Below are 13,850 nucleotides of genomic sequence, written 5' to 3'. Positions count from 1 at the left end.
AAGCCACCTACACAGCTGTTTCTGATTCAGTTATTGACAGTTTCAACCTACATATGAAATTAATCATAATTAGCATCTGCCTACTAGAACTGGTTAATCATACCCCTGACTCAAATACTACTAAACCCCGGATTTTGTGCCAGTGTACAAAGTATGCAAGTGTAAGTATTGATGCTGGTTTAAAGCCAAAGGGGTGGTCACACGAAATACTGATTTGTTTTACATTTTTCTTCTGTTGCTCACTTTGCATTTTGTACATTTTTAAATATGAACAATTAAAATATATATTTTTGAAAGCATTCTCACTTTACAGCATTTCTTTACACCTGCCTAAAACTTTTGCACAGTACTGTACATAAACCTTCATCTTTTCTGGCTGCTAGAGAGAGAAACTGGTGCAGCCGACAGTCTTCCGCTGCCCTTCATCTCACTACTTACAGCAATCTTTTCCACTAGATGAAGGCTACTAGGTGGCAGTCTGAATGAAGAGCAGGCTTTGGAGCTGCCTCAATGTACGAAAATCCAACAATTACATTTAACCGTGAATGTGGAATGTACTTTGAGTCCTGTAAGAAAAAATTGTTTGCTGGTATATTGGCCATTTGGACCTTCAGATTTGATTAATCCTGTTCCATCATGTTATAGTACCATGTGTTGTTCTTGGTTTCCATATCATTTATAAATGCTACAATGTAGCTTTATTTCAGGACTAGCGAAATGTGAAACAAGTTCTGTTCTACCTACCATATCCTGCCATGGATCCTCCATTCCCGCCATTTACAAGGTCCTTATTCTCTTCAGCTAAGGCCTTGACATATCTTCTGCTCAGGTCTAATATCTGCTCTCGGAGCTCTGAGCTGCTCTGATGCCTAGGATACTGATACGTGTAGCGTAGCAACATCAGTCCCCAAACAAAACCAAAGGCAAGAAGTAAAATGCTCAGTTTCTGTGACACAGATTTTCTGGAGAATGTTAAATACATGGTATGGCTCCCAAGATACACAGCTTACACCAAAATATTGCTTCTTCCCGAGATATCAGACACAGGCAATGGTCCTGGATGTGTCATTTTCAGTTGCATAGCTTATTTTATGGAAACAGTGCTTCTCTCCAAATGGCAGCTGTAGCATCTGAAAAACAACACACAGAATTATAAGTGCCAATAACAGGTATGATATTAAAGTTTTACTAATTAATAATGCCAACATTTCCCCAGATCCACTGGGTTTGCAACCAGGTTTACATTATGAGGAAAAAAATATGACTTCTTACAACGTAAGCTCTAAATTATGGCTGATATCAAGAACTACCTGTTCTGGCCATTGGAAAAGCCTAGCTTGCTCCTGTGGATAAGAGGTCAATACCCATTGGTGAAGACTGTATGAGTGGGCGGCGACTGTCAGAGGACGTAAGAGAAAGCCTGTTTTATGTGCTGGGATTGAAGTACCTTTACCCCAAATATAGCTGCGGACATCAAAAGTAATATTTTAGTCATAGCTGAAGAGAGGTGGCCTGAGGTCAGCTTTAGATGGATCAAAATTCAGCCAGCTCACCAGGAACCAGCCAAATTTAAAGCGATAGTATACTCCGCCTAATGACTTTTACCTACAGGTAAGCCTATAATAAGGCTTACCTGTAGGTGCAATTAATAACTCCCAAACCTGCACGGTTTAGGAGATATTAAACCTGCATGGAGCCGTTGACGTCTGCGGTGCATGTGCTCTTGAATATGCTAATTTATAAATTACTATCAGCCAATAGGAGGTTCTGTGTCTTCGCCATCAAGATGTGTGCAGCTCACACTCCACATACCAAGAACAGAGCACGGCCAATACAATATATGTAATTATAGATGAACTCACTTGCAGGAGACTTTAAATGCATGAGACATTAACCCATGCTCAACCTGACAAAATCTACAATTATGAAATAATAATAATAGTGCGACAGTGCGGCTCCCCTACGTGACTGGAGTGCATGTGATTCCGGCGGCCACAGCGGGAGGCAAGGCGGCGATTGCCACCTTCCTCCCCCGATCATCCGGGAAACGGAGAGAAGACCCACCTGCTTATGTAAACAAAGCAGGCGGATCTTCTGTGAGACAGGAAGGGAGAGATCAGCCGTTTCAGCTAAGCTGAAACTGCGATCTGTCTGTGCCTGTCACAGAATCCCCCCCTCCTACACAGTTAGTAAGCATATAGGCACACATTAATCCTTTGATCACCCACAGGGTTAACCCCTTCCCTGCCAATGGCATTATTACAGTAACAGTGCATATTTTTTAACACCGATTACTGTAGTAATGTTACTGTTGTCAAAAATGTCAGTTAGGGGTCTGATCTGTCCGCCGCAATGTCACAGTCCCGCAAAAAAAAACGAAAAAAAAAAAACACAACAATGAAAATGACATAAATCTTTCCCGTAGTTAGTAGACATGATAACTTTTGAGCAAACCACTAAATGAGGAGGGAGGTTAGGGACTTTAAATGAAGCACACAGCTATAAAGTGATGAAAAATCAATGTAAAATAGGTTTAACATATTTTACATAGATTTTTCATCACTTTATAGCTGTGTGCTTCATTTAAAGTCCCAAACATCCCTCCTCATTTATCTGTACCAGGGATGGAGGCATATGACCCTACCCAGTCCTTGCCTCATCTAAAGTCCCACATATCCCCCCTTTTTTTGCGCAAACCAATCAAAATACGCTCATTGCGATTTTTTTTAACAAAAATATGTAGCAGAAAACAAATTGGCCTAAAATGTTAAAGAAATTTGATTTTTAAATATTTTTTTTTGGGAATGTCCTATAGCAGAATGTGATAAATATTGTTTTTTTCACAATTGTCGCTCTTTTTTTGTTTATAGCGCAAAAAAAAAAAAAAAAAAAAAAAAAAAAATCGCACAGGTGATCAAATACCACCAAAAGAAAGCTCTATTTGTGGGAAAAAGGACGTATATTTCGTTTGGGTACAGCGTCGCACGACCACGCAATTGTCCATTAAAGTAACGCAGTGCCGAATTGCAAAATAGGGCCTGGTCTGGGGCCGAAGTGGTTAATCATACAGCACAAAGAAACTAATAATTACTGATTAAACAATTTAGGTCTAATTCAATATTCAAACCCCTTGGAGCAAGGCTTTTCAATAAAAAAATCCACTTTGTTTCTCTTTGTAATAAATCTCTCACTCGGTTTGAACCCCTCCAAGAAGAATAAACAATCAATTCCACAAAATTGTAAAAGAGAAGGGCCCCGGTTATGTTTTTCTCTCAAATGAAGGGAGACACTATGTTTTTTAAACCTTTTTAACTGTTGGCTATATGTTCAGATGTATGAATTTGTAATAGTCTTTTTCTTCTCCCAACATAATAGAACCCACATGGACACCATAATAAATGAACCACATTTGTTGAATTACGAGTGATAAATTAAATTATAGTGAATTCTTTATTATCAACGCTGGTAATAGAGGTTCTTTCTACCTCTATTACTAATCTGTACTGTCGGCATTGGAAAAAAAACTCTCTTATCAATGAAATTTTTTTGTTGGCCAGGTGGATCCAAAAATTTTTTTACCACTGAACCTCGGGGGTATCAGGGATATGTGGTCCCAAATCTCTGTCCATGCCTAAAATATACCAAATGTTTCTTGAATATATTTTCAATACCCTTATACTGATGGTGAAAATTAGAAATAAAAATCTGATTTGATTCTAATCTCGATTTGTGATCCCTATTCTTCAAACACTCAGCTCTTGGTAAAAGTGCCACTTCACTGATTGTTTTATCTAAAAAAAATCCTCTCAATCTTTTTGTAAGAATATTTTCTTTAACATTAAACGACTAATTAATAAAATCTTCAGGTTTACTTTTTAACCCATAACATCTGACCCTTAGGAATATTTCTAATCTATGATGGGTGATGGCCACTTCTCATTGATAAATAGCTGTTTCTATCAGTGGGTTTAAAATAAACTTTAGTTGACAATTCACCACCATTCCTCTCAATCATGACATCAGGAAAGTGAATAGAAGGCTCACTGATTTGGTAGTCAAGTTTATATTAATTTTCATTACAATTTAAGTGGGATAGGAAATCTTGTAATGTCTGTTCAGTTCCTTCCCATATTATCAAGAGGTCTTCTATGAATCTTCAATATAATTTTAACTGAGGTCTACACGTATTGAAGAAACGTCTGTCTTCCTATTCAGCCATAAACAGATTCGCTAGAGAATAATAATGAGAATAATAATGATTCTGGTACCAGAACTATATTATGTGAGATACAAAAATCTAACACCTTCCCCAAAAAAGATTTCTGGGTGTGTGGGATATCATCACGTCTACTTATCGCCCAATTCAATGCAAACAAAGCATCATCATGTTGCATTATAGTGTAAAGAGAAGCAACGACAGCAGTCACCCAAAAAAGTAAACACCGCAGGGCTTAAGTGTATTCCCTCGTGTATTCCCCCTGCACTACCTTGGAATGAGCCAGGGTGGGGGGGAAGGATCAGCTAATCTGCACTGCTAGACCGAGGAGCTGGAGTGACATTAGGACAGAGATCGGAGATTGTCTGGGATCTACACACTAACACTCATCACAGGTCTACGGCCGAGACCGGAAGTATCGGAGTATACCGCATCGGCGGTCCTGTGTTTGTCTTACGTATCTTCCTGTATCTAACTAAGTGACCTGCATTTTTTGATTATACTTACTGGAGAAGATCAAGAGGTCCTATATGGTGAACGATTGCACCAAAACGCTCATTTGAGTGTTAATGGAGGTGAGCGGCCATTACACTTAATGCTGGATTTTTTTAGCTCACCTACCACCGCACCTGGCTGTCACCGAAATTATGGTTTTATCTTTGTAGTCACCGGATCTTTTTATGGACTTTTGAGCACTATATTTACTCACTGGAATCATCTTTTTATAATCACTGAATGTTACTATGGACTTTTTAACACTTGAATATATTAGCACATGAATATATCTTTACTTTACTTTTTATGGAGACTTTTTGGATTTATATCGCCAATTTTTTCATTAATTTCTTCACTATATTTCACACTTGGATTTATATTTTGTCTTTTCTTATTCTAATCTATGTAGTTGAATCACCGCCACCTTTTTAGCTACTGGTGCTTATCATCACTTCTGCACTTACTCAGCACTGATCACTTTATTATATCTATATTATATTTTGTATGTATTTATTTTATCTATTTATGACCGCTGACTGATTATTGCATCTTTTATACCATACTTCGGATATTTATTGTGATTTGATTACACCGCTGCATCAGTAATATTTTTATTCACATCTTTTACTATGTATTTCATATATTTATTGTTCAGTTATTGGGTGGTCCATCATTTCAAGGACCTGAGCGCTGATTCTCTCTATTCATATATTATTGTGGTATGTGGTGACACTACTGAATTGGCTGCTTAGTCCTGGTGTTCCACTTTATATATATTTTTTTCTGGTTACTCACGTCTTATACCTACTGGTAGCGCATAGGTTTATTCCCGTTACTTTCTGAATATTCAAAAATGCTGTATTCGCTACTTTGACTACAGGAAAGTATAGTGGAGGGGTATAGGGTCTTTTAGACCCCCGATCCCTCCATAAAGAGTACCTGTCACTGCCTATTGTTGTCACAAGGGATGTTTACATTGCTTGTGACAGCAATGTAAGTGATCAGATTTTTTTTTTAACTTATGCTAAAATTAAAAAAATAAATAAAATAAACAGAAAAAAAAAAAAAAAAAAAAGGAGCGTGAGCTTGCGCATGAAAGAAAACGTATACGTAAGTCGCGCCCTCAAATGAAATCGCTGTTCAAACCACACATATGAGGTATCGCCGTGATTGCCAGAGCAAGAGCAATAATTTAAAAAAAAGAGCTACTCTCTAACTCAAAACTGGTAAGCGTTAAACTTTTTTAAAGCGTTGCCTATGGAAATTTTTTATTTTTTATTGAACGTAGTTTGTCGCTATTCAGCGGGTGTGCCCAATTTTAAACCGCAACATGTTGGGTATCCATTTACTCGATGTGACATCATCTTTCACAAATATACAAAAAAATGGGCTAACTTTATGGTTTCGTTTTTTTTAAATGCAGTGAAATGTAATTAAAAAAAAAAAAAAAAAAAGGCGTTTGAAAGACCGCTGTGCAAATACCGCATAACAAAAAATATTGCAATGAACGTCATTTTATTCTCCAGAGTCTTTGCTAAAAAAAATATATATGTTTGGGGGTTCTAAGTAGTTTTCTAGCAAAAAAAAAATGATTTTAACTTGTGAACAACATGTGTCAAAAATAAGCTGTAGTGATGAGCACACTAGGTTGGAGAAAAATATCAAAATATTCACCCAATTTAGATGTGACTGATCCAATTCCATTTACTATCGGTCACGCTGGAGGAGTATGAGCATTCTTATGGATTTTAGGTAATGTGTATATATAGAAGGAATCCTCACAGCACTGCCTGGGAATCAAATACTACTTTTCCTTCTTATTTAAAGCCTTACTTCTAAATCCTAACTCATTGAGAATATATTAAGCGGTTTATTAAACACTTCTGTGGGGTCACAGGTAAGCTCTCTATATATGGACTTATCCTTTAAAAATTCCATTAATTGAGTGTGATAAAATTCTTTATCCATCACCACCATTCCACCTCCTTTGTCGGCTGGTCTGATAATATATTTTCTCTCTTCCAAAGATCCGATTCCTTCCATAATATAATCAGGGTTCACTTTTTTAGTGGATGTGAGATTCTCCATGTCTTTTAAAACCACATTTTTAAATACCTCAATGCAGTGTTAATTTTGGCAGCAAATTTCAATTTAGTTTTAGTCTTAGTCTTAGGACTAAAATGGCATTTTAGTTTTAGTCCTATTTTAGTCTTCTGCAAGTGTTTTAGTTTTAGTCGTATTTAGTCGACTAAAACTCCAGTATATTTTAGTCGACTAAAACGCCCTACATTTTAGTCGACTAAAACTCATTTTAGTCATCTATAATCAAATGGGTGTAGTTCAATTGTAATTTGTAATGCATTATTTAAGCATTTCTCTACAATTTCCAAACTCATTATATACTACTGCTGGTCCTGGAGTGAAAAATCTAATATGTTATTATTTATGCTTTGAGCATGCACCAGTGTTAATTTTTGGCAGCAAATTTCGATTTAGTTTTAGTTATAGTCTTTTGACTAAAATGCCATTTTAGTTTTAGTCGTATTTTAGTCTTAAGACTAAAATGCCATTTTAGTTTTAGTCGTATTTTAGTCATCTGAATTGTGTTAGTCGACGAAAACGTTTTAGTCGATTTTAGTCGACGAAATTAACACTGCCTCAATGTAATGATTATTGTTATTTGGGGATTAAAAGTGGATTTATTGCACACGGTCAACATACTCATGCACAGTGGTAACTCGGTTAAAAGGAACAGCTAGAGGACTTAAAAAATATTTTTTCATATTCAAATTTTTGATAAATTTATGAGTATCTATATATACACACCTCAAACTTATTGAGTGCTTTTTTTAGGGGCACATTTTAGTCCTAAATTCAATATATTTAATTCTTTGTGATTTAATTAGACTTTACTTAAGTTGTAAATGCCCTCCATGTACGTGTCTCTCCTTCTCTTTTACCAGAAGTGTTCATACATGGACTTTGTTTGGACTTGATGTTATCTAATCACTTTATGCACGAGTGATCATGTTTAGTGCCACCATCTACTGTTTGAATGTTTTTTTATTGAAGTAGATATGTTTTTATTATATGTTCTTTTTAAAAGTGGCAGCTGTTCATTAATAATTCTATTTGCTTGCATTATCTTCTATTTGCAGAGGCGCAGTGGTAGGATCATTTTAGTTAGGGCGCCCTATTGGGTTGATCCTGTAGTTTTTTATACTTCTCTTTTGAATAGCATTTTAATTCTGCTTTAAATTTCACACAGCAGAAGAGCTGTGAAAGTAGATGGTCCAAATACCTTTTAAGCAGACCTATCAACGAGAATCTACTGCTCTACCAACCCTAGCATTCTGTCTCTGTTATTTTTTTTCTCCACAATGATCCTCCTAAGGCCCCTTTCACACTTGTGCGACTTCAAAGTCGCACGATTTTACCGCTATTTTGATGCGACTTTGTCCCCGCAATTTTGACGCAATTTTGATGCGAGTGGGCTTATAATGTCTTTTCCTCAAAACGCATCAAAATCATGCCAAAAGTGCAGGAACTACTTTGAAGTTGGTGCAACTTCAAGTCGCATAAATATGAATGGGAGAACGACTTGTCATGCGATTTTGCAGTCCCAAATCGCATGACAAGTCGCACAAGTGTGAAAGGGGCCTAAGACTCCTCTCCTACCTCTAAGCCCAGCAAACTTATCCACAATGCCATTAACTACATACAGTACATGGAAGGAAATATGGGTCCCAGCTCTACCAGCACCACTAACTGCACCAAAAAGCCTAGCAATCAGAAGAGCAATTATATGGTCATACTATACAGACAAGGTTTAGGATTACACTTGCCAGTATAAATAAATGCTTCATAATGTCGCTTTTCTTGTTCTGTATATTGGGTGTAATCCTCACTATCTGTTCCTCCTGTGTATGTATATCTGGTCTGGACAAATCTCACCCAGAACTTGGAACCAACTTTAAAAACCTAGAAACCAGCATTACACAACCTGAATATGACTAAATAGATAGCTGAAAAATACACATACTTGAAGAGGAGTTCCGCCCACCCCGACCTTATGTCTTTACAGTTGGTTTCCTACTGCGCATGAGCGAATCGCGCCGCGCTTTGTGATGGAGTCAGCTGTGGGGGGAGGGGGGGGGGCGAACTTTCAGCGTACTTTGCGTGGCGAATTGAGCCGAAAGTGGAAGTGGATACCTGTCAAAACCAGGTACCTGCTCCCCTCTGCCCCTCAAAAGGTACCAAATGTGGCAGCGGAGGGGGGGGGGGGGGCGAGACAAGCAGAGCTTCCGCTTTTGGGTGGAGTTCCGCTTCAAGCAAGAGTTAAAATCTGTTTAACCACTTTACCACCGGAGGATTTTGCTGTCTTCCGTCCAGGCCACTTTTTGCGATTCGGCGCTGTGCGACTTTAACTGACAATTGCGCGGTCGTGCGACGCTGTACCCAAACTAAATTTACGTCCTTTTTTTCCCACAAACAGAGCTTTCTTTTGGTGGTATTTGATCACCTGTGCGATTTTTACTTTTTGTGCTATAAACAAAAAAATAGCGTTTATTTTGAAAAAATAACAATATTTTTCACATTTTTTTATATGAAATTCCCCCCAAAAAAAATGTAAAAATCAAATTTTTTTTAAATTTTTGGCCAATTTGTTTTCTGCTACCTATGTTTAGTAAAAAAAATCGCAATAAGCGTATTTTGATTGGTTTGCGCAAAAGTTATTGCGTTTACTAACTAAGGGAAAGATTTCTGTCATTTTTGGTGTTTTTTTTTTTAACGCGTAATGGCGGCGATCTGCGATTTTTTTTGCGGGACTGCGACATTGCGGCGGACAGATCGGACCCTTGACTGACATTTTTGACACTTTTGGGGGTACCAGTGACATTTCTACAGTAATCAGTGCTATATATATGCACTGTTACTGTAAAAATGACACTGGCAGGGAAGGGGTTAATTTTATTGGAGAGGGAGGGGTTAATGTATGCCTGGTGCTTACTGACGTGTGGGGGGGGAGGTGACTGTGTGACAGAAGGACAGATCGGATGTCCAGCTATGCTGAACACTCCGATCTGTCAGTCCCTGTCACTATGGAGATCCGCCCGCTGTGTTTACACACAGCGGGCGGATCTCCAGACTCGATCCCCGACGATCGGGGCAGAGCAGCGGCAATCGCCGCTGCTCCTCCGCTGGCCCGACTCCCGCTGTGAATGAACACAGCGGGAGCGAGCCTCCGGCGGCGCGCGAGCGCCGCCCACAAGGGGCGGAGTCCAGCGACGTAGGTCTACGTCGCTGGACGGGATCGCGGCACTTTGCCGCAGTAGCCTCAATGTAAGCGGGGCTAAAGTGGTTAAAATAAAGGGGTTGTAAAGGCAGAAGGTTGTTTTTTTTTATCTTAATGCATTCTATGCATGTGTGCAGCAGCCCCCTTCAGCCTCTCTAATACTTACCTGAGCCCATCTCTATTCAGCGATCTCCACAAGTGCCTCAGTTGTATGGGACTTTCTCTCCTAATTGGCTGACACACAGCAGCAGCACCATTGGCTCCCGCTGCTGTAAATCAAACTCAGTTAGTGAATCAGGAGAGAGAGCGGGCAGGGCCAAACCGCAGCTCCGTGTCTAAATGAACACACTGAGCTGCAGCTCGGCTCGGGTGTCCCCATAGCAAGCCGCTTGCCGTGGGGGCACTCAACAGGAGGGAGGGGCTAGGACAGGTGAAGAGGGACCCGAGAAGAGGAGGATCTGGGCTGCTCTGTGCAAAACCACTGCACAGAGCAGGCAAGTATAACAGGTTTGTTATTTTTTATCAAAACAAGTTTATTGAGCACAAGAACAGACACAAATATTATACCAACAGAAACAATAACAGAATACAACATAGGTAAGTTGCTGAGTAGTACAGTAAACCCCCGCTCCATCGCGGTTCATTTTTTGCGGTCCCGGTATACTGCGTTTTTTTTTGTAATGTTATTTTACTATATAAATCATTAAAAATGAAATATTTTTGTGTTTTCCATAGCTCTTGCTATGTCTCTCAGTATCTTTTATGTGTTTAAATGAGTTTCTATTGTTTTAAAAGTGTTTTTAAAGACCTTAAAATGCTTCTACACATACAGTGACAGTAAAAAAAACATGCCTACAATGCATTTTAATAGGGTTTTTCTATTTCGCAGATTTCCACTTTTCGCGGCTGGGTCCGGAACGTAACCCCCGCAATGGAGGGGGGTTTACTGTACATGGAAAAGCAAAAACTTCAGCATAGCTATGCATGCAAGGTAGGCCCTGATAGAATAAAGAGGGCCCCTGTGAAATATGGCGTACAAATATAAGCAGTAAGTAGTCCGTTAAGTATTACCAGTATGATGTACAAGTTAGAGAAGAATTCAGCCATTTGTCCCAGACTTTGTTGTATTTACCCGGGCAACCCCTGTTGATATAGATAAGTTTCTTAAAGGGCAGAGTACTGTTGATTTTATTAATCCATGCAGCCAGTGTGGGTATCATATCCCGAATCCATCCCCTGGCCAGAGGTTTGCGGGCACAGAAAAGCGTTTCATGGAGAAAGGTGTGTTTGTCCAGTTCAGCATCTGGAAAAAGACCCAACAGACATTGTCCGGGATACATAAGCACAGGAGCACCCATTTGGTCATGTAAGAACTGGATCACCTGAGCCCAAAAGCCACGTATACGAGGGCATTGGCACAAGAGGTGCTCAAAGGTGCCAACAGACAACAAACACTTAGGACACTGGGGGCTACGAGATGGACAGAATTTAGCTATGCATTCCAGAATAAGATAGACTTGGTGTAGGATACAAACTTGAGTAAGCCTGTCTGACATTTTGGGAAAAAAAACATTTGGCAACATCAAGTACATCACCCCAGTCCTCATCTGCAACCTCCCCCAACAGAGATTCCCACCTGGTGCAGCTACTTCAGTAGCTGCAGGAGTGATCAGCAGCTCATAAAGCAAGGCTATGATCTTCCGGTGGTCTGTGCCAGTCAAGACCAGGACGACATCAAGGGTCTCTAGGGTGGGGCAACCGTGTGGGAACTGTTCCCGCAGGGCATGACTCAGCTGGAGGTAGCAAAAAAACATATGGGAGGGGAGGGCAAACTCCTGCTTGAGCTGAGTGAAAGGTTTAATGGATCCTCGATGTAACACATGGGAGAGTAAGTAAACGCCCCTAGACGCCCAAGCAATCAGATCCAGGATTTGCAGGAGTTCAGACAGCATCCTATTAAACCAGAGTGGGGTATCATTGTGTGGAGCGTTACAATCCAATCTAGCCATTGCGAGGTCCCAGACTCGCTTATATTGGTAAAGAAGACCGTGCGGCACAGGGGGTTGGGAGACCCAACTAGACCCCTCAGCAGGTCACAAAAGGGGTGGGAAGTAAGGGACAGGGAGTCAACGCATACCAGCAGACGGTACAGGTTTGTTATTTTAATAGAAAAAAAAAAAAAAAAAACAAGACTTTACAATCACTTTAACAATTACATTACCAATAAAATACAGAACAGACTATTACATTGCCTCATGCACACTGGGCATACAAACTGCTGCTTATACAGGCATTTGGCATTTTTTCTTTCAGCCTGTAGAAGCAACTCTATGTTAGCCTATGTGTCCATGCACATTTGGGAGTTTACTGGTGTGTTTGTAGAGCTAGAATTACAGGCTTCCAAAAAAAAAAAAAAAAACCCCACAGGAGGGTTAGTGCGGAAAAAACTATTGACGCACCTAAATGTGGCATTTAGATGCATCAAGCAATTTTACAAATAAATTGTACAAGATGCTTCACAGGAACATTTTTTATTCTGCTTTTTTTCTGCCAGCAGCCCTGGCATTTTCTTCTTCAGCCTTGTGTGCATGGACCCTAAACCATACATTACAACAAACAGAAAGTTCTCGGTGTTCCCATGGCTTGCCTGCTTTGTGGTAGCGTCACCTGTCTCAGACAAGTCATGGTCCTGGGGCTGACAACTGTTGACTTGAAAGTAAGGGGGAAAAACCATTTGGTAATGGAGTTTTCCCCAACATGCTGGTATAGCCACTTCCAATGGGAAGGCAGGCAATGAAGTTCTAGGGCTAGCATTCGGTTAAGCCAGCATGCATGCAACTCATTTCACAAAATCTTTTGGGTTCCATGGGACTGTTCAAGGGTTTCAATAGAATCCCAGCATCCTGCAATCAAGTAGGAGAGTGCTCACTCTGGAACTTTTTCCCACACCCAGGCCTATTTTTGTGCCAGCTGCACTGACCACTGGTTGTATTCCCCCTTACCATTGTTATTCCATAAATGCCCCGCACTCTACAGATCATTGCACATGGTTTCCAGTCTGTGCCCACCCCTTCCCATGCCAATCTAGATTTCCTTCACTTCTGGTCAGTCTCCTAAAGCAGCCTTTTTCAACCAGTGTGCCCTGGCACCCTGGTGTGCCTTGAGATTTCTTCAGGGGTGCCTTGGCAAAATGCCTAAAAATTGCCAAAAAATTTTATACAAGCTAGCGGGTGGATAAATCCTTGCTTATAGTTACACAAAGCCACAGCTTTTCATTGTGCACCATTATGACCTTCTACCGACCAATTGATATCATCAGTTGATAAGGAAGATGTTAGTTGCCTAGATAGCATCATGGTTTGACCCTCCCTTGCCTCTCTCCATCAGCTTTGGGGTTACATTAGCTGAGTGATGACATTGGAATACTAGTCAGTACCAGTTTGCAAAAGTGTATTTGCTTTGGAAGAATAAATCACCTCTAAGGTATGTGGATGTTGCTGCATTATGTAAAATTATTTGAATACTTTTTACATTTTAGAATGGGGTGCCTCAAGATTGTCCGTAATTTTTAAGGGTGCCTCAGACTGTTCATAATTTTGGAGGGTGCCTTGACTGAAAAAAGGTTGAGAAACACTGTCCTAAAGGAGGAACTGGGGCTAATCCACTGACCACCAATGCCTGGGAAGGATGGTGGGTACCTTTAGGCCTCCTCGTTTATTGTAAACGATGTATCTCCTGACAGGAGTTAAAAAAAACTCACGTAAACTGCATTTTTTCTAAACGAGTTTAGGCTAGTTTAGCAGCTTTTGGTGTTTGGGCATTTCTATAATTGGCCAGAATTTT

The 13,850-nt window shown here is 39.9% G+C and overlaps 1 protein-coding gene across 2 annotated transcripts in view; it reads right to left on the bottom strand.

Moving 5' to 3' along the window:
• The window catches only part of CCDC126 (coiled-coil domain containing 126), a 52,208-nt gene that overhangs the window by 24,541 nt on the left and 13,817 nt on the right, over positions 1–13,850 (bottom strand). For both annotated transcript variants that reach the window (XM_082259920.1, XM_082259921.1), the window contains exon 2: positions 745–1,130. In XM_082259920.1, coding sequence (XP_082116046.1) covers positions 745–982 — 238 coding nt within the window. In that variant the 5' untranslated portion in view covers positions 983–1,130. The remainder of the gene's footprint in view (positions 1–744; positions 1,131–13,850) is intronic.

Source organism: Pelophylax lessonae, assembly GCF_965119305.1.
Source record: "Pelophylax lessonae genome assembly, chromosome: 5".
In the NCBI taxonomy this organism is placed as follows: domain Eukaryota; kingdom Metazoa; phylum Chordata; class Amphibia; order Anura; family Ranidae; genus Pelophylax; species Pelophylax lessonae.
The sequence above is the reverse complement of the archived record's forward strand: the minus strand, read 5'-3'. Positions and strand labels throughout refer to the sequence as shown.